At 35.5% G+C, this 23,196-nt stretch overlaps 1 protein-coding gene across 1 annotated transcript in view; it reads right to left on the reverse strand.

The window, feature by feature from the left end:
• LOC145660480 (calcineurin subunit B type 2) overlaps window positions 1–23,196 on the reverse strand; it is a 71,319-nt gene that overhangs the window by 44,154 nt on the left and 3,969 nt on the right. Inside the window, exon 2 of the mRNA XM_081725552.1 lies at window positions 5,741–5,780. Within this exon, the coding sequence (XP_081581678.1) occupies window positions 5,741–5,780 (40 nt within the window). The remainder of the gene's footprint in view (window positions 1–5,740; window positions 5,781–23,196) is intronic.

Here is a 23,196-nt window from a genome sequence, read left to right on the forward strand (position 1 = left end):
ACATTTGAATGTTTATGAAAATTTCCTTGCTCCATAACATGGTTGGCTGGTTTAAACCAAAAAACGAAAAATGTTCGTAAAAGTGTGTTTGTAAAATCTTGAACACCATTTGTGGGTTATCACGTTTCACTCCCGTATATTATTCGTATTATATTCAGACTTAAATTCCCCATTCATTACTCAAAAAGATTATACTACAAAAGCAACTTTTTTTATATAAGTTTATAAATGTTTGTTTTGTGACTGTTTTTGTAGTTGTTATTATTATGTAATTGCAATCAAAGAAAAAATCTAAATATTGTTTCGTTTCAATGTTTACTACTGATAAAATACATCGAAATGCCGTGCTTTTTGTATGTTGGGGGGGGGGGAAGGTCATACAGACCCGAGAGGCATTTAGTGAATGAGAAGTATCTTTGGTAACTATTTATGTATAAATGAAATGAAATGAAATGAAATTTTGAGTTTTACGTCCCACGCTTATGCCGGTTAGGCTAAAGGAGACGGTGATAATGAGTAATGAATGAAATGGTGGAATGAAGAAAGTGGGAGGAAACGGGAGAACCCCGAGAAAACCCACGCACACGGTGTTTGTCCACCACAAAGTTCACTTGGCGGGAGCAGGGTTTGAACCCGAGACCCCTAGCACCAGAGGTGAAAGCTCTACCACTGAGCCACCGCGGCCCTATTATGTATAAATGAGTCTGAGCCAAAGTGAACTCAAATAATTCGTATCTTTATTCACTTTTCTTACTGATATGCAAATTAAGTCGTTGTATTTCTTTAATTTGAATCAATAAAAATCGTTGTTAACTAACTTGAACTAAATTAGTTCTTCTGTACTCCATAGTACTTTAAAATTGTCCATATGTAATTCTGTATAATGGTTTCACTTGTGTAACTGTTTATCTTGTCCTTCTGAAATGACTCTTGACAGTTATATTAAGAAGCATGTAAAGATCAGTACAATGTATTTTTATCAGGATTCCTTCGTGAGTGAGTCGGCAGACGTATAGCATTTGTGGCCAATTAGTCCTGGTTCCGAGTTCAAATGGAGTATAATTTCTCTCGGATGTAACTCGAGAAGCAGTTTTTATTCCGCTTTAAGCTTATGTGATCCCTTCCAGCATAACCCAGCTGTTGCATAATAACATTAAGGCGAAACAAACTTATTTCTGTCTATATATGATATGAATATATACAGCAAATTATTTAAACCAAATAAACCTGGTTTAAACAAAAAAAAAAAGTTTTTTTTTTTCAATAAAAATTATGGTTTTTGCCAACCCTGCTCTATAATCTCTTAAAAACGAGATATTGGAAATTAACGCACTAAACCCTAACAAGGTAAAAAATAAATCCTAAAATTAAGAAATGTGCTACGAGCACAAGGAAACGTCAAAAATCAGGGATGGAAAAAGAACCGCTCTTTTGTTCCAAAACCGGTTTCACTGTTTTGTTGAATTTAAGAAATGCTCTCAGAACCGGTTCTATTGTTTTAACTTTAGAAACCGCTTCCAGAACCGGTTCAACATATTTCCTACATTTTAGAACCGCTCTCAAAACCGGTTCTGCGTTTTGACCATGGTTCAGGAATCGGTACAAGAACCTGTTTGGTTTATTATGAAGTGATTGTGGAACCAGTTCTGAGATGTCAAGAAACTAGAGAGATTGGTTCTTGTGTTAGTCTTTTATGTAAGGTAAAAGTGGACCTGGTTTTTAAATGTAAGAAAAATCTAGAACTGGTTCTGATGCTCTTTATGAGAAGTCAGAAGAAGAAAAGACAGGTATTTGTACCAGATCTAAAAAATGAAACAAAAGACCGGTTCTGCGACAGTCGGTACCAGTCCGTGGATACCGTACAACTAAGACATATCTTGGACGTTCTATGGACATCCTATTTACGTCATGACGTCCATGGACATCCACGGGACGTCACCAGGATATTCTCAACTATTAGTGCTACATATTTGAGAAATGTTAATGGAAATGCAATGAAAAACATTTGAATAAGTGTATTTCTTTCATGCAACTGCAGTTGTTTTGATTTCATTGCGCCAGTGTGTGTATGTAGTCGAGAAGCCGAAGCCCATCAAAAGGCGAAAGTAGTGAGAGCAAGCGAAGAATACAACGCTATCCTTCGCTTTACTATCATATCAAAACCGGTTCAAGAAACGCTCCTGTCTTAAATCTCAGAGCTGTGCCGAGAACCACTTCGTATGAAAACTGTTCGTGAACCGGTTCTTGAACAGCCGAAACTCAAAACCGGTTCAACATTTTACCTAACATCTCAAAACAGCTCCCAGAACCGGTTGTTCATTTTCTTGATGTCTCAGAACCGGTTCAAGAAACGCTCCTCTCTGCCCGTAACATCTCAAAAACGGTTCGAAAACCACTTCCTGAAAAAACAGAATGGTTTCTGAACAGCCACAACGCAGAACCTGTTCAGGAACCGGTCCGGAGAGTTTTCACAAGAACCGGTTCATTTTTCATCCCTGTTAAAACTTGATCAAAATGTTCTGTAATTAGTTTCTATAATTTATGTTGAAAATTAAAATACTCGCTCATCACGCAAGCTCTTCATCTCTTCGGAGTTCCTGCGATTATGGTACTCAGTCGAACCCTGTGTTCAGTAACTTCATCTTTCTTACTAAATCCTCACACCTTCTTTAAGTTGTCTAGAAATTACGCATTAGAAACACTACAAAAAACAACGGAGAACTACAAGTAATAACATGCACTACATGAGGAAGGGCATTTCTGCAAATTATTCGAAATACCTGTTTCTTCCAAACCTTCGTCTCGTCTGCAAATTCCCTCCATGCTAGCGACATCGCTTGACATCAGGTAGGAGTCAGCACAGCTAGTTACAACTATTAGCCTGACTGGGCCCCATTAGCAATTAGCGTGACTGACAGACTGAGGCGTCTTGCCTTCATAATAAGAATTATGCATGTCTAAATATTCCCCCAGATGTTTATGCAATCCGTAACTTAAATGTTTTGAAGTTTGCATAGCGTTACTCACAGACTGGCTTGATTTTCGTTTATAATAAGGATAGCTGAGTAGACCAATATCATAGTCTGCTAAACTTCTGCATCTCATACTGTACACGGATTATTACCTCTAGAAAAGGAATGTATGAAAGAGTTCGTGTACACATGGACATCATAAGCAGTCAGCATTTAATAAGGAAAAGCAGTTACATGACACTTCTTGGCATTTTTTTAAACATGAATAACAATAAGCAATTACTCTAAGTAACGTTGTAGTTAAATATATCAGCTATTCCTATCTATAGCACATTACTATATCTACTTGTTTTTGTTCGCACAGTGTTTAAAAATAACACATAACTTCGTCACACAAAAATGATTTTCTAGAACTGAACGTGTTTTTTCTTGTTTCTATATGAGAAGATTTGCTATTTAGTCTTTCGTTTTTTAGCTGAGCTGCATATTTAAAACTAGATTAACATACAGTATATATATATATATATATATATATATATATATATATATAAACTTAAACGATGATGTCAATATCTCAAGCACAATAATACTCTCATAGTACAGGATGATCAAAAACTGAGAGAACACCCTAATAAGTGGTAAACGCTGGAAAATATAACCAAAGTAACAATGTAGGTGAGAACAGAGATAGGGGAAAATGAGGACACATGACAATGACGTCTGCCACCTTGAATTTTACGGAACTGCCTTAAATGGAAACCACAACATCTGATATGTCATTTTAATAGCAAATTTTCGTAGACAGTGAATGGCACTATTCTTCTTGTTCTAGTGTTAACCATTACTTACTAAGTTATTACTGTTTCCTTATTTGTATTGTTGCATATGGCTTACTAGCAGATGAACTTGACGCATGTAGAGCACATAGAGATCGTGCTGATCTCTGGAGAACGAAGCACCAGGTTGATTGCAGACGATTTTAACTGCTGTCATTCGGAAAGAACTCCTACCAGCAATGGTACTGTGTTCAAACTGCTGAAGAAATTCCAAGAAACTAGATTTGTCGCAGATCGACCCAAGACTGGTAGATCACTTATGGCGATGGACAAGGCAACAGCTGTGACAAGTTGACATCATTTAGTAGAAGTCCCAAGAGAAGGACGTGAAGTGTAGCCCGTGAAAGTGGTGTTGAGTCGCACCTCAATCATGTATAGTACGACGGATTTTTTCCGCTCACCTACACGTCTACTGGCACACACTCACGACTGTTAATGAGTCCGAGACAGAAACAACCTCATCGCTGAATACCACCACCCTTTCCCAACCCACGCAACATAAGCAAATATCAGAAGTAATTATGCGGGAGGTGTTTAATGTTCGTGTGCTACATGGAGGACCACAGTGGCTCTGAATACATTGGTGGTTGCCGTCCGCTCAGTTAGGTAAGTCCAAACGTTGTCTCTAACCACGTGCTGCTCAATGCGTCGCGGAGAAATTGGGGACAGGTCAATTTATTTGATATTACTTAACTTCAGATTAGAAGGTTGCTGACAAAGTGTATTACTTTTTTTAATTTTGTACAGAAAATTGTACTATATTTAAAGAGTTGAAATTAACCATTTATTTTTTCAGATGTTCAGTTTTCTTTCAACCAGCCATTTTCCACATACTTTTAAGCCTGTTTTGCACATTTGAAAGACTTACGGTAAGCGCTGTAGCTTCGTTACTTCTGAAGATATGTATTTCGAACAAAAACTATTCGAAAAAAATAAAATAATATCATTTTATGTCCAATATATATATTAGTTGTTCTACTTGAATTGCTAATAATACGAATTTGGCCACTCGCAACTCAAAATTAGTCTTACTGATCAGAATTAAGCACTTCTTACTACGCAAATAATGCTAGTTTTGTGAAAAATTAAGATTTTTCAAGATTACGCCTTGAAATATCTTAAGTTGGATATAGCTGATTTTCAAAAGATAGCTATTTTTGAAGACTCGTAGAAAAAAAAATGCTGTCAGACATCAAACTCGTTTAGAAAGTAGTACACCATGAAGCCTATAACTAGAAGAAAACTAACGGCAAGTCTTATTTTATTACTTTTTTTTCAATTTTTTTTTTATTTCAAATGTGAAAATTTGCGTTTTTCAAACTAATTTTCAATATTTTTCTTAAAGGCATTTCCATTGTAGTACGGTTAAATGAGTATTGGACCACAAAATCAATTCTCTTCCAAAGGATTTTTCTTTGAAGTCGATATCTTAAAATATAACGGAGTTACAGCGTTCACCGCAAAGATTTGAAATGTGCAAAACAGGCTTACACGCCTGTACAAAATGACACCTGAAAAGAAAACTGAACATACATACATACATACATATATATATATATATATCTTATTTTTAACTCTCGAAGTACGGGAAAACTTCGTGTACACAAATCAAAACATAATAAATTTTGTCGGAAACGATCATCAGTTGATTTGATATACGGATTTCTGCGGGAAACCTTCTGCCTAAAATTGTCTACACCACTGATGAATCAGTAACAGATCACGACCTACGCGAACAGTAATTCTGCGGAACAATTACCCAGGCTCTCAGATCCACTTTGATCCACAAACAAGAGATTCATGATAGAAACACATTCGTTTTGTTGTCCCATATAGCTATGTTCTGTCTTACGCATCAAAGACATTACAAGGTGAAGAAAACATGCAAGGAAATACCAACACTACGTCTAAATAATTAAGATAGGAACTTACAGTTTGAGCATAGCTCCATAGGAAGTGACGTTTCATTACCCTGAAAAATACAGAAATTTGTAATTAAGTCAGCGTATGTACAACCTACTACAAATAACGTCATATTTGATTTGAAGATTTCAATTATTTCACAAGTAACATGAAAAGGTGACAGTGTGTGTATATATAATATATAAATCCAAATTACTGGATAGAAGCTAAAGCTTTCGTAACTCACACAATAATGTGTCACTTAAAGAATTATCCGTACCAATATTACTTGAATCCGATAATTTCCTGATGCCTTCAAATTAATGACACATAACTGTCATGTACAATTCTGATCACAAAAACCGAGACTGCCTTCCAGAGACAAAGTCCAAAAAATTAAACCTAGATCCTTAAGTCCCTCAGATGTTTACTTACAGAGAAATTTATTCTCCCTCCATTCTGACAAGAGAGTAATATGTGTAGTCTTACAAGAGCAACAGAACATCTTCACGTTGCCGCCAAGTGAAAGTATAATTGGGATATAGACTACAATCACAACAGTTTAGAAAAAGAAATGTATAAGTGATATATAAATGGATGAACGCCAAAACCAAACATACTGGGTGATCCGGGATCATTCAAGCCTGCAAGGGACAGGATGACCAAGAAAGCTAGATATACACACAGTGGTAATAATTCCAAGACACGCATTCGTGAATTGGGGTTAGCGTTAAGGAAACCTGTAGAGCTGCTTATTTAAGTATGGTTTCAAATAATGTCTGCTAGAAATCAAGTTTCAAAGTAAAGAATCTGCAGCTTATTGCAAAAAACATTCATGTTTCATGTACGGCTGCAAGAAAATTAAAATACGTAATATAGGAAATTAAATTATATATTAAACCAATCATAAATTCTTCTCGTCTAATGTGCATGTGGGTTCGATTCTCGGTGGGAAAGCAGGAAAAAAAAATCACTATTAGTTACTTTCATTAATCATCTGTCTTCTTTAGTCTAAAGGGCATAACCATTTCGCGTTAAACTAAAAAAAAAATCATTTCTTTCTTTCCTTTTTTTTTCTTTCTTTTCTTGTCTCATATACATTCTTGAACAAAAAGTAATATGGAAAGATGTTAATCAAAGAAACTATCTATTCAGTATTTCATCATGTAAGGAAACAAATGACCACTGAATTGTATAGGTTACTTTAGTACTACAAAACTTGACTGTTACGTTTGCTACCGAAACGTAGGTGTTACTTGCTATCTATATATATAAAAGAGAACGTACAAATCCTTTGTCCGCTCATCACGCTAATACGGCTGAACCAATTTCTTTTATTTTTGGGGGGTTATTAGGATTTGGACCCTAGATGGTTTTTATCATATCACTTTAATTTTCAATTACCAGTGTCTTGAGATAATTGACCATTCAGGTGTCCATTACGTACAAATCCTTTGTTAGTTCATCATAGGTATAAAAATAAACGTATTTATATGCAACCCGCATGACCGTGTCACTCGGCGGGTTAACATAAATGACAGGCGTTATAATGGTTTTTATCATATCACTTGAAAGCGAAAAAGTAAAAATTATCTAAGTAACAAAGTTTATTGCGTTCGGGGGTGACCGCAGCGAAGCGGGGCGGGTTAACATAAATGACAGGCGATATAATGTTAACATTTACTGCAATCTTCTATGGTTTTTATCATATCACTTGAAAGCGAAAAAGTAAAAATTATCTAAGTAACAAAGTTTATTGCGTTCCGGGGTGACCGCAGCGAAGCGGGGTGAACGCTGCTAGTTTCTTAAATACACGTAAAGAAAAATAGAGACTTTGACCTAAAATTCGACACAGTAGTAACATAGTATTGTTATTTATGTTGATTTACTAATAATGGGAAAGAAGCTACAGTAGCCCTCACTGATTTATTATTCTTATTATTTCATTATTATTTGCAGATGGAAACAATATTATCGGATATTTAATATGGCAGAAAACTTGAAATTGGAAAAGTTCAAAATCCAGCGATGTTATTGAACTTTTAATAGTAACGAATACAATAAGTTTGAAAAACCCTCTTCATCGATCTTGTCGTTGGTATTCATAGTTAAGTGGTCTGTAACGTTCGGCTGTAGACTGCAAGGAGGAGTTTATCGTGGGTCCGCCTTCCACCGAAAAGCACGTACATTTTTTATTTGTCTTTGGCGTTTCTGTGTGATGTTGCGGTCGTTTGCATAATATGATAAAGTACAACAAAGGTCTGTGAAGTCAATATATTAAAAGAAAATATGAGAAAAAAGTTTTCAAAATAAATCGACAAAAAAAGAAAAGTAGCGTACATTTTGTGTTCAAGGTTTTGCTTAAATATAAAAGTAATAAAGTGACTAAGGTGCACATCCTGGGTGAACGAGTTTCTGAGTTCGATTCCCGGTGGTTGAAATTGAGGTTTAGCATCCCTTTTAGAACCAATGGTATAACAGACGTGAATTTACAGCTTACGGTGTCATGCGGACCACATGAAGTTTCGTCAAACCCGAGTCTCCAGCAGAAAGCACAGTTCACAGTGGGAAAGCGTAAAATGCGCTACATAGCTTCAGATCCCTGCTTAAACAGCAGATCTCGTTAAATATAATATGTCTGCCCACTGCTTGAGATACACACAAATTTACCACTCACATTATAAACTTATAGCGAGCTCTTTCGTGACTATTTGGCGCAGGACGCAAAGATTATTGACTTATTGTAAGTGGAGGCAAAGAAACTTAAGCACACTAAAGACGAATCATTCAGCGCGTAGTGATCGTGGTTCAGTGATCAAGGCGCTCGATCAGTAATCTGGAGATCCTCGGATCGGAACCACGGTGTAAATATATTTTTTTACTTTAGAATTTTTGGTGGCGATTGACCGGCGATCACACATGTTTCATTATCTTAAGATATTTAAATATTTGGATGTTTCAGTATTAGAATTATCAATTCTTCAGTAGTATATAATATTTATTATTATTATTATATAGTAAAAGATGAAAAGTTAGGAGCTCATCACCGCTCAGGTCGTACCGTTACAAGCACAAGCGTGACATTTGGCAAGAATACTGCGGTTTTGTTTAGTGTTACCCACGAGAAGAGGAATTTTTCATCTCGTTTCTAAAACAAAACAATCGAAACAAGAATTAACATTTTAAAGTTGAGACGGGACAAGAGTAACTCAAATTATTGTCTCGTTTTAGAGATGAGAATCGAGACCAGACGAAAAGTATCGTAAACATTTCTCTTTTTATCGGGATTCTCGAAATAGTATGTCCATTCTTCAATTAGCAATGCTCTGTAGACTAAATCTTATATGCTGTTTTGTTACTTTGTATTTCGGAGCTCATCGAATTATGATTTGTGCAGGCATTTTTGTAGTAAAGCTTTTACAACTCTTTCTGCATATCCTAAAAATTAGTTAATTATGTGTCTTACTTTTCAGTAATTATTATTATTATTAGGTATTCTGCCTTTCGGCAAATCCTGGGACTAATGAGGATTTTTTTATTCAATTTTAGATTTGGGCCTGGAAATGTTTATTCCACTTTTGTCGATCTTCAGCTTTCTCTTTTAACTCCCAATATTTTCTCCTATCTTTCAAATCATCGATCAGCTGTGTTTTTCTTCTTCCTATTCCTCACTTCCCTTCCATCTTTCCTTCTATGGCGGTGTGAAGAAGAAAATTTCTTCTCAAGATGTGTGGAATCCAATTGGCCTTTCTAGGAAGAATGGTGGCTAGAAGTGTCCTCTTCTCTCCTATCCGTTTTAAACCATCTTCGTTTCTTGCTCTCTGTCCATTTTATTTCTCCATTTTCCTCCAACATTACATTTTGAAGCTCTCCACATATTTCTTCTCTAACTTCCGTAATGTCCAAGTCTCTGAACCATACAGTCCAATGCTCCATATATAGCACTTGACCAACTTCTTCTTAAGTCCAATATTGAGCCTGCTAGTTAAGAGTGATCTTTTCTTGTTGAATGCTTTTTTAGCTATGGCAATTCTTGACCTGATCTCTTTGGTGCAGTAACGTCTCTCGTCAAAATACTTCCCAGATACTTGAAATTATCGACCTCTTGAAGTTCTCTTTGTTCTACTCTGATCAGTAAGGGCGTGTTTCCACGGGATATTCTCATGACTTTCGACTTTTCGATGTTAATTTCCATTCCATACAGTTTTCCAGTGTCAACTATTTGGTCAATCATCTCCTGTATTAGTCTTTCGGTTTTAGCTATTATTACCGTATCATCTGCATACCTGATCTTGTTAATGATCTGCCCTCCAATCTTGAAATCTCCAGTTTCCATTAATGCTTCCTTCATTAAACATTCACTGTAAATGTTGAATAATTGGGACGACAAACTACATCCTTGTCTGACTCCTCATCCAATTTCCACACTATTGGTTTCTCCTTCATTCAAGCGCATCTTCACTCGTTGTCCTATGTACAGGTTTTGAATGAGTCTTCGATCTCTCCATTGACTCCGATTTCTTTAAGTATTTTCAGAAGTTTCGTTCAATTGACTCGGTCGAAAGCTTTTCGCCAGTCGATGAAGCACAACCACAACAATTCTTTACATCAAGAATTTTTTCTGATATAATTCTCATCAATCCAATAGCATCTCTGGTGCCTTTTCCTTTCCGGAATTCAAATTGATCTTCTAACCTCTCATCTATCTTGCTTTCCAGCCGCCTGTTCAGTATGCATGCAATTATCTTTCCAGTGTGGGGAATCAGGCTAATGGTTCTGTGATCGCTGCACGTCTTTGCTTGATTTTTCTTTGGCAATGCAATCATTGTACATCGAGAAAATCTTTGGCCATTCTCCACTAAATTAGATCTTGTTAATAAGTGAGTTAATACTTTCATTGCATTGTCTCCTAATTCCTTGAGCAAATCTACTGGTATGTCGTCGTCCCCAGTGGCCTCTCTCCTTTTTCAGTGGTATTCAGTTACTTTTATTACAGTTACTTTTCCGTAAAACATAACTGGTGTGAGCATATGTAATTCGGACTCTCATGTTAGCCTGTAGCACCACATTTTATATAACCTCGCTGCTGCAATGGGCACTAAACTCTCACCAAGAGAGCACTCATTCTCAACATCTAAATGGCTTGATCTAAGCATCAAAAATTTATTAACGAAACGAATTACGAGCTCCAGAGATTGAGTACAAGTAAATTAAGACTCAGGAACTCTGACATGAACTACCATTGTTTGTCGCTTATTATTATTTACTTAGTAATAAAATTCCACACAGAAATGAAAGAGGGGTCATCCCATGTCAGTTCATCCAGGTCATTTAACCCATCATCACAGATTTTCATGAAACTTCAGAGCCTTGTGGGTAGTACAAGGGTTAGTTTTGTGAAGTTTTTCCTCCTCAGACCAAATAGGTCCGAAGTTAGAGGTGATCAAAATTTGAGATATAAGCACATGTACACAGCTCTCGAGGTTCTACTTTGAATCTGCACTCTAAATTGAACATGTTATAGCTCAAGATCTAACAAACATAACTGCACATGATGTTTGTCCCTCATAAAGCCCACTTCGCGGGAGCTAGGTTTTTCAGAGAGCGCTCTACAAATGAAACAACCATAACGAAACGCTTAACCTTTTTGAAACAGGGTGAACCATTAAATTCACAAAACTCCAGTATTATTATTATTATTATTATTATTATTATTATTATTAATAATAATAATAATAATAATAATAATAATAATAATAATAATAATAATAATAATAATAATAATAATAATGGTATTAACATTCTCAAATTTGCCCTAAAAGTAGACAAACCTTACAGAAAAGTCGGGATTTCGGGCAGAGGTCCTGACTTCCAGGATACACCCCTGCAACTACCCAAATATTAAACGAAAGTTCCATTAAGTTTCATGTAGAAAGTATTCTACTATATGTTTTACGGAAAAGTAACTGTAATAAAAATAACTGAATATCACTGAAAAGTAAGCCACATAATTAATTAATTTTTAGAATATGCAGAGAGAGTTGTAAAAGCTTTACTACAAAAATACCTACACAAATCATAATTCGATGAGCTCCGAAATACAAAGTAACAAAACAGCATATAAGATTCAGTCTACAAAGCAATTGCTAATTAAAGAATGGACATACACTATTTCGAGAATCCCGATAAAAGGAGAAATTTTTACGATACTTTTCGTCTGGTCTCGATTCTCATCTCTAAAGCGAGACGATAAGTTGAATTAGCCTTGTCCCGTCTCGAATTTAAAATATTAATTCTTGTCTCGATTGTTTTGTTTTAGAAACGAGATGAAAAATTCCTCTTCTCGTGGGTAACACTAAACAAAACCGCAGTATTCTTGCCAAATGTCACGCTTGTGCTTGTAATGGTACGACCTGAGCGGTGATGAGCTCCTAACTTTTCATCTTTTACAAGATAATGATAATAATATTTTTTAAATTTCTTAAGACAATAAAACATGTGTCATCGCCGATCAATCGTCACCAAAAATTCTAAAGTAAAAAAAAAAAAAAAAAAAATTACACCGTGGTTCCGATCCGAGGATCTCCAGACTACTGGTCGAGCGCCTTGACCATTGAATCACGATCACTATGCGCTAAATGATTCGCATTTAGTGTGTTCAAATTAAGTTTCCACTTACAATAAGTCAATAATTTTTGCCATAGCTTATATTAATAACTTGAGTTATTTTTAAACTTTTGGTTCACAATTTTGTTTCTTCTCCACATCAAACTACAGATATGACAGATTTAACTCTTATACTCTACATTTGTTTTTAAAGCAGTTGCCATTAACTAGTAAAGCAATTTAGTCCGCCACGATAAAATTGGACGAAATACGAGATCGTATAAATGAATAATGACGATTTTATAAGACAATAAATATGGCAACAAACATAATTTTGCCAACGTTTCCACTTGAATATTTCTGATGGGTGAAATACGAAAATTCTAAAATTTAAAATAAATGGTCTTCAATTCATTATATATTGTCACGGTATGCGTGTCACGGCACTCCAAAATTATGGAAAAGGTTAAGATCTAAATTTATTCATATCATTAATTGGTTTCAGAAGGAAATACTAAAATGTTTGTTTACTATTTTGAATTGTTGTAATTAGGTTGCAGACATGTTATATCATCGTATTACGCATTGCTGATGCTTGTTGTTTCTTCAAGGAATAGACACGAGTCTGCAGTGTCATAAGAATAACAAAAACAATACGAAACAGATAAATGTAAAACGTTGTAGAATTTATGTCAACACATACACATAACCAAAATTAGGTAAAAGTGTGAATTTCGCAGACATAAGCTGTCTGGAGAATCTGGTCAATGAAAGAAAATGCAGAAATTGTGAATAAGCACAATTTCGGCTCAGAGATGTAAAACTTCAGAATTTGTAATCAAGAACAACAAAATTCGTCATCGTGAAGACGATGATAAAAAGCCAATGTTGGACTGAATTGGGATCAGTCTTGGAGGAGTCTCCATGGTCAGTTCTGGGAGATCCATAGCAGCGCTAGTCTCCAAGTATTATCATTCTCAATAGAGCCACTATTGAGATCAGCTGGTTAACTACGTTCCAGTGGACATCCATCCACTGTGAGGAAGTCAGAAGACGAACTTCGCAGCCAGAGGTTCGAACTCAGATCATCAAGGTATGCTTTAATACATCTCTGATATTCTAACGTTGACCAATTCACAAACAGTTCTATGAAATGTGAGTTAACATTTTTACTTAATATCGTACATCACAACACCATCATAAACTCTACTAATTAAACGCTAATTAATAAATGAGTACCATAAAGATAAACAGTCTTAGTTATCATTGTATCACCTTTCGCATGTTGGTATATAAAAATCCTACGCTGTAGGTTGGTGGAGATAGAAGGAGTTTAAGGTATTCCTACCTGTTTCAGATAGCAGGTAGAAGCAACGGATACTGTGTGCTATTATATTTACATCCCTATATTTAGACCTAAGCACAGTGTTTGTTGACAATATATATATATATATATAACGTAGTTTTAGACTTAGCAAGTATACAAACTGTAACGTATAAAATTGTCAACGTACATTTGTAACAGAGAAATTTCGTTGCACAAATTTTCTGTAATACGATAGTTTGTCCAAATGGGTGTTGACAATTCCGAAGGTGTAAATTGTCGCAAAACCAGGGTTGTTGGAATTTTCCCCAGCTTTTTTTCTTTCTTTTTTTTTTTTTTTTTAAACCCACAATAAAACCCATCTTTAAAATATACTTAAATATTTGAATTGAAATAATAATGTTAATATAATTATTTTCTTTAATCGCACTTCTTGGTGTATGCTAGTTTCAAAATTGGCTTAAAATATGTATTTACAACCAGAACAGAATACCAGTGAAAACAAAAAAGGTTTAGGAATCATTCATAATGTATTTTGTTTGCGCTGGATCAAATTCACTATAACACTGTTCAACTGTAATCTATGAAAAGAGTCTTGTTTGTGTGCGCAACACGTGAGAAGGTTAAACTGTTCGGAATGAACTTTTGGATGCATTTATTACGTATCTCGTACTAGGATTTTAATCAGGTTAGTCTGATTAAAATGCTTGTATGGGAGGAGCAGAGAATCAAAATCTATGCGAAAATCTTAGTATCTCACGATTCTCTCAAATTAGGAAGACGACATTTTTTATGTAAACTTCTCAATAAAAGTAAGAGGAGCCGTGTCCCAGTGCTTTAAGAATTTCCACTTTAAGTGGGGAGGGGTAGCAAATTCTATAATTTGAAAGCAATCTTGCCTGTTGTTTCTGATTGCATCACACGAAGAAACGGTTACGCAGTTTGTAATGAATTTTTGAACAAATAGTAGTTAGAACCTACCTTGAGCTGGGATTTTTATACTACTTTGATTCAAGGGCGCATCTTAGGAGAAGGAGTAGAGGAAATTCAAAATTCATGTAAAAAAAAATAAATAAATAATACAGTCTGTCACGAGCCCGCCAAGTTAGGAAGATGAAACTCGGTGGTTATTTTCCGCAGTTCCTTTAATCACTTGGAAAGCGATCAGTAGTAGCATCACGGGGAAACGGTTGAACAGTTTGAAATGAATTTTGGAATATACTTCATTATTATTTATTGTATTACTTTGATTAAAGAGCACATCGTAATGGAAGTAAAGGGGGTTCAAAATTTCAGCCAAAATTACAACAGTATCTTGTGAGCACGTCAAGTTGGAAGATGAAATTCGGTATATAAACACCTCACTAAAAATAAGGGGACATGTCACTTCCTGTTTCTGAAAATTTTCAGGGAAGAAAGAAGGTGTTTTCATAATTTCCATTCTTCACATTTAAATCGACGATGTCTGTTATTTGTGATCGCATTACGGAAAATGGTTGAACAGTTTTTAGAACATAGTTAGTACGTACCTTAAGCTAGGATATTATTATGTAACTTTCCTTAAAGGGCGTATCCTAAGGGAAAAAGGGAGGTTAAAAATTCATGCCAGAGCTAGAATATCTTCCTACACTTTAAGTGATGTGTGTCTCCTAAGGGGGGAGAAGAGGCTCAAACATTTTCCTTGAATCTAATTCTTCCCGTGCAAAGAACGATCACTTCAGCTAGTATGGAATCAAAAGTAATCCTTTGTTTTTGTTACATACTTGCGTATCTAAAAGATAAAATGTCTTCCTACATGTATCAATTACACAAAACGAGAACGCTTCACTTAGGAAAAGAAATTACAAAAATACAATTCTATTTTCCAAACATTAACGGCAATCAGACCGTGGAACTCCCTAATTCTTCTTCCGTGTCTGATGGAGTATTTGAAGCACAGTACAATTATTGTGTGTCACAAAACCTCTTTAATCGTAGAATTTATTATAAGAAACCAAATTGGCAACTGAAAATGAGAAAAAAAAAATCCATTTCCAACATTTCAGCCCTTTAACAAAACAAAAAAAAGTTATTTTTTTTTACAAAAACAACATCCATTCAATAAAGCCACTTTTTTATTTCTGGCTCCTGAACTTGAGATACTATCCCAGTATTTGCCAGGCGTGTTTTGACAAACTCAGGACGGCTGGCTCAGGGATTTGAATCATAACAGGGAATTTTATTTCTCGTCTGTATTACATAAAATTATGTATCTCTTCGTTACTCTAGAAAATTGTGTACTTCCTCCTTTCTACAAATCGAAAAATAAGCGAGTGTCAATGGTGCAAAGTGTGTCCCACGAATCGTGTATGGGACTTTACGGATTCCTTGTGCATCATTCTTTTTCTTTCTTTTTGTTATTTCTAAGCTCAGTTCAATGTATCATCATTATGCAACAGGTCTAAGGAAGACTGTAATGATATGGATAATAATGGTAGCATGACGAAAGTGGTAGGGAACGGGAGAAATCCATGCACAAAATGTTTCTGCAATGGAATTCTGTGGGCATTAATGTGTACAACACATAATACTGATTACAATAATATATATATATATGAATTCGCACTTGAGCCATTTCTGCATAACACTCCACTTCTCTTATAATGGTATGTTTTCCTACCATCAGAATATAAAATAATTCTTGTTTTGACATTTTTTTTTTTTTAATTTTAAGCTGCGTGGATACTTCATGTCATCATTTATTTTACATTAATCGATCACAGGAAAAAAAATCAAGCTCAAATTTAAGATCTGAAATGAGGGAGACATAAAAAAAAGAAATATATATACATATATAGAAAGGAAAACTATTTCTGTGAAACTAAATCTTATCTGACTATTTTCACTTTAATTTAGATTATAAGCACTCCAGGTACACGCAGTGGTGCCATTTCAATTACGAAACTTCTGCTTATTTTAATATAATTTTAGCATATGAAGATGATTTTCTATCTCATTCGATAGAGTTATCTTAGCTTAGTTATCAAATTTATTGATTATGACAAAACAACAAGCCCCTTTACCCAGACTTTTATTAAATTCAGGTATTACATTCAATTAATAAGAAAAAATAAAGTATGAGGATGATATATGCAAAGTGATTAATAATTTTCTTAAACAGTTCATAATTTTCTATGAAAGACAACAAAGAAAAAATAACAAAAACAAAAGAAATTCTAACAAATATTAATGAAAATTTATAACAATAGGGAACTTTGCAGTACAATAACAATGTTTTTAATAAATTAGCGCCAGAGTCCTTTTTTTTTTTCTTTTTTGTTTCTTTAAACTTTCTTAATAAACATAAATCATATTTCAGTTTCTTTTTTTAATTAATTTTATATAGTTTGCAAATTGGGCGTTAAGTTAAGTTCTCGCACTTCTACATTTCATTAATTTTCTCACTCTTAAAAGGGTGATTGTAACATAGGGATGTACCGATACCACTTTTTCACCGATACCGATAATTTTGGACATATTTCTTATATATTATCAGGACTTTTCAGAACAATAAAATGATCAACATATAAGGCCAAATTTGGCATACAAAGACAAAAAGCAGAATTTCATATTAGGTACCACACAAAAAATATATTTCCTCTAAATTTAATCCATCTCACATAAAATGAACTAAAGAAGAGCAAATACTTATATAGTGTAAACTTAATCCTAAGAGTTAGTGATTGATATTGAGACTGATTATGTACTTTAATAGTTACATTGTATTTACTAGTCTCTATTACGTACATATAATGTAAAAGAACTACCGTTACAAATTTTTACTGTTCACAAAATTATGCATGCTGAACCAGGTGTTGCTGTGTATACTACATATATATATATAAAGTTATTTAAGCGAAGTCGAACACGATAGAACTATTTATCAACCATAGAATTATTTTTAACCAGTAAGTAGGAGAAAGTAATGACAAAGTGAGCGTCTTGTGGGTTTCTTCCATATCATTTTCTTCTGAATCGAAACCTCTATCTCGTTTGGGATTCAAATTACGGGGGTCTGTTATCCTGACCAAGGGCGCCCGAAGGGGGAGGGCAGGGTGGGACCACCTGGCTCACGAAAATTTATACATAATATAGCAAACCATGTATGTTAAATACCAGACGCAATATAGCAACCAAGGAATGGGCCTCCCCTAGAAAATTTTCTTCGAGCGCCTATAATTCTGACTGAGGACCCTTTAGCTTTTCTTCACCACTATTTTGGCATCGAGGGACTAAAAATATCAGTTGAGTACGAGTAGTCAAAACAAAGGCGTACACATGCATAAAGAAATCGACTGTACAATTGACAATAATTTAGATAAACCTTAAGTCTAAAAGAAACCGATAAAATATAAGTGTCACTGTTAATATGCAACAAACTGAAAATAGTTCGGAATATGTATCGGTATCTATTTGCCAATACCGATATATCGGTACATCCCTATTGTTATCATTTCACATAATAATATGAATGCATCACTTTTGTATGGGATATCACGTTTCCATCAATGGAAGCTATTTTTTTATCCTTCATTATTATAATTGGTCCATCTTCTAATTATTAAACAACAGGGACCAAAGGTAAGATACATACATATATATAAAAGTATAGATTAACTATACTTAACCTAATGATGATGATGTGATAGGAGAAAAAAAAATTACACTTTCTCTGTAAAGGACAAATAGGCCTACCGAATACATTATATAGAGTTAGTTCAAAAGTGAGACATAATTAAAGGATAGCATATGATATATCGTTACAAATGTAATCATACTGTGTGAATACGTTATTTATGATAATCGTTCAAGGCAATAATCTTTTGCTATTTTCGTTCCCAGACAAAATTCAAAACTCCATCGGATATAAAGAGCCGAGCAAATCTATTGATTTGATTTAACTTTAAGAAAGGGAAAGAAAGTAAATGATATTTCAGGTACAGGTTACTGTTACGAAGACCACAACAAACTATCACCAACATGCAGTAACCCCTTTCATAATGATTATGCAAATAATGTGGTAAGCTAGGACTCTCATTGAGATCAAACATGCTAGAAACTTATTGCCAAGATTATTAAAATAGGAAGCAAGCAGACTCCTCCCCCCTCCCCATAATTTATTTGAACGTGCTGGAGCGAAAACAAACTTAACCACACATCATAATTTCAATTTGCATTTTTACCAAAATAAACACCAAAGAACTAATAAAGAATCCAATTTAGCTTAATGATTGTACAGTCTAGAGAAAACTTCACATTTTGCTAGAGACGGATATTCACTAAAATGGCGCCAAGCATCGGTTCTACGAACATCTTGAAAATTTATGATCTAAAAATTTTATCTTTCTAATCTAGAGAACCTATTTTCCGTCAATATTACCCATGTTGTTCATTTTTTTTTCTTTACAGCCAAAATTTACTTTGGATTGCTTTTTAAAAAATTTAAATCTTGTAAGACCCTCTGATAACTATCTTGAGATCTTCTATCAACTTCACTCATCCCCTGTTGAGAGGTGAACAGCATACATTTGATAATAAATAACACTAGCCTGCGATGGTTCTGTTTAACATTTGATGATGGATTCCTATACATATCTTGGTGTGCTTAATCCAAAAATGACCTTAGTTTGTTTCCATCACGTCAGAACTGTTTGCAAATGGCAATGTACCAAATATAGTGTATGTCGAAAAATATCACAAATATGCGACTTAATGACAAAATCGGTTTGTTATGTAAATCATGTGGAATTGTGGAAGAAAAGGAAGAACATAGAATATAATATAACATAAAAGAAATACTCACGAGTTAAGACATTGTGTCCACGTCTTTTTAGACCAATCATGCTGTGTTTCTGGTTTTTCCACGCGTGCTGTTTTCTGGGTTCATCTCGATGCTGGGAACATCTAGCAGTAGTCCGTCATCATTGTTGTATTTCATCGTCCTTGGGAATGCTTTTGCATTTCTTAGATGTCCTGATGGAATCTCTCACCCATTCTCTCCACTAACAGCACCCAGGTTCTTCGGGAAGAAGTCCAAGTGGAAATGTAAGAAATGAATCTTCAAACTCATGGAACAACCTAACTTTTCGTACTTCTGCAGCATAGTATCAACGATAGACTTAAAATTCGGATTATTCTTGTTGCCCAGAAACTTGGTCATTATGTCTTTAAAGGTGACCCAGGCTTCTTTTTCAGCAAGCTCCATGTGCTCCTCAAAATGTCTATCTTTGCGGAGTTATCTAATGTCCGGAACCGTAAAGACATTCTCTTTTAGTTTTGCGATTGATAAGGCTGGAAATTTGATAGACATGTACTGTAAACATGTACCATCCTTTGGTAAGGCTTTCACATATTACTTCATCAAGCCTAATTTGGTATGTAGAGGTGGCAAAAGAACTTTCGTCGCTTCGACGAGAAGCATTTTGAGTACATTTTTTACTCCACGTTCCAATTACGCTCGTTATGGATAGTTTCCCGCTTCCAATGATTGTGTCACTGCTATCTCATTCACACACACACACACACACACACACACACACACACACACACACACACACACACAAAAAAAAAAAAAAAAAAAAAAAAAAAAACGGATACTTTGTGTACCCGACTTTTGATGACGGAAGATACGTACGAACGGTTGCACCAGCACTAATAGTTGCAGTGTACACCACGTTTAACGGCGCAAGTGCTGCCATCTGCCGGTTTATGTTGACAACGAATCGTTTCCGTCATAAACAAACGGATGGCAGTATTTCCTATGTCCTGACATCTGTCCGCAGTCTCATATTTGTGAGTTTTTAGACAAAGCACATTTTGACACATTGAGATTTGCAAACAATTCCGACGTGATGGGATCAAACTAGAGTCATTTTTGGATTAAGGGCACCAAGTTACATAAGAATCCATCATCCAATGCTGAAAAACATGCCACAACCGAAATAATGCAGGCCTGTGTAATTTCGAATTGCAATTACTATATTTAATTACTAAATTTCCTTTTCTAATTTCCAATTAAAAGAAGTTATACTTTGCATTTAGTTTCAATTTCAATATTCTACTCTTTAAATAGCACAAAACTATTTCAGGTTTCGAAAGTCAGTTTTTCAACATGGCGTCAGTCGTGTTATTAAGCAAGCTTAATATATCGCTTTTGACGATTAATAAGGCATTCTACGGATTTACATCTTGATTTCCTGCTTTCTTTCTTCCTCAATGAGTGGGTATGCATCCCTATTGTATTACATTATTACTATGGAAAAGTAGTACTCTTTACCTATTCGGTGTTGCAAACTCTCTAATTCAGAAATAACGAAAACAACGTTTCGAAGAAATTATAAACCTGTTTCCTTACTTTATCACTATGACAGACAATTTGCATTAATGGATGCAAAGCGACGGTCGGTATACACATACTCGACGACAGCGGAATAACAGTTCACATGACATTAAAACATGTCTTATGTGTGGCAACACATTTGTGCCACCCGCATGTTCACTTTGTAGACTGTCTTCGAATAGCACTTCTCTACATCATGTTTGCCTTAGAGAGTACCACACGGTAAGGAGCACACTTTACATTTCTATTTCTATTTTGTTATACGTGTGAGAAGTAAGATCCCGATATATTTGGATTTCTTATACAATCCTATTGTGAAATCAATTCACATACTTCTTTCCCAGTTTAAAAATTGATAACAACATAAATAGGATAACACAGAACCCAAAGGGGCTATACGTTGTGAGACACTGTAGCGTGTTGCTAGAATCAATCAGTGCTTTCTCTCCCCTATTGCATTATATATTTGGTCTAGAAATTAATTCGTGCGGGTGGACAAGAGATGGCGCAACGAACGGAGCGTCCCACAGTTCCGTGTATCCACACATGTGTTGCAAACCCCTGTCATCGCGTATCGTTCGTAGTATAGGGCAGTGGATTAAAGCGTCAACACCACCAGTTTGTAGTTAAGTGAACATGGCGCAATTTGTGAATGATAAAGTGTTTTTGCGGGGTGTCCTACTGCATTATTTTAACATGCAGAAAAGTGCGACTGAAAGTCATCGTATTTTGGTGGAAGTGTATGGTGACCATGCTCTAGCTGAACGAACGTGTCAGAAGTGGTGATTTCGGCTTGGCAGACCAAGAGCGAGCTGGACAGCCAAAAAGTTTCAAGACGAAGAATTGACAGCATTGCTCGAGCAGGATTCGTGTCAAACGCAGGAACAACTTGCAGCAGCATTAGGCGTTGATCAAACAACAGTCTCCAAACGCTTGAAAGCCATGGGAATGATTCAAAAGATGTCACATCGGGTTCCACATGAATTGAAAGACAGAGACGTTGAAAGACGAAAAACCATTTGCGAATTGCTGCTTCAACGACAGAGCAGAAAGGGGTTTCTGCATCGAATTATTACGGGTGATGAGAAGTGGATCCATTACGAGAACCATAAACGAAAAAAGGCCTGGGTGAAACCAGGTGAAACAGGTCCATCACAACCAAAACGAGATATCACTGTGCAAAGGTTATGCTGTGCATATGGTGGGATATGAAAGGTGTGGTGTACTATGAGCTGCTGCAACCCGGTGAAACTATGAATGGAGAACGTTATCGACGACAATTAATGCGTTTGAAGCAAGCTCTGGCCAGAACACGACCAGAATGGGAGAACAGACATGATAAACTTATTGTTCAACATGATAACGCTTGCCCACATGTCGCAAAACCGGTCAAAACCTATTTAGAAAATGTCGGATGGGAAGTTTTACCCCACCCGCCGTATTCACCAGACGTTGCTCCTTCGGACTACTACTTGTTCGATTGCATGAACAACGATTTGATTGGACAGCGGTTTACTTCTCCAGAGGATATCGAAACATGGGTCTCTGACTGGATCGCTTCCAAGGATGAGGACTTCTTTCGCCACGGAATGCGTACATTGCCTGACAGATGGGCGAAAGTGGTGGCTAGCGATGGACAATATTTTTCTTAAGGTATTTATGTATTTTGTGTTTGTACTACAGCTTCAATGTGTGCGTACCAACCGCACGAATTAATTCCTAGACCAAATACTTCCTAGACAGTGGGTTTGAAACAGTGAAACATTATACTCTATTTTCAGGTTAACTAATATGGTCTCACTCCACGCCTTCATATTCTCGAAGATTAAACTCCATGATTCTCTGTAATCAGTCACCGAACAAGTGATGACCTTTATTACCTTTCTTGCTTGTCTAATGCTTAAATTTCGTATAATTCACTTAATTTCCCTGTAAATGTTGTAATCTTCGAAGGCCACCTACGGAATTTAACCCACTTTATTTCTACAGGCTTAATGATATTTATAATCGAGTCTTCCATTAAGTAAAGGATGCTACTCGTTTTTACAGGAGCTATTATGTTTTATTAACAGGCATGAATTGTTGAAATTAAACAGGCAGTGTGATACAGGGTTTGTATGATAAGTAATGAGACCAGGTCTGGAAACATTGTTTTATTGATCTGATCTGTACAGGGAC

The sequence above is a fragment of the Thermobia domestica genome, chromosome 9 (genome assembly GCF_964235325.1).
Source record: "Thermobia domestica chromosome 9, izTheDome1.hap1.1, whole genome shotgun sequence".
Classification (NCBI taxonomy): Eukaryota; Metazoa; Arthropoda; class Insecta; order Zygentoma; family Lepismatidae; genus Thermobia; species Thermobia domestica.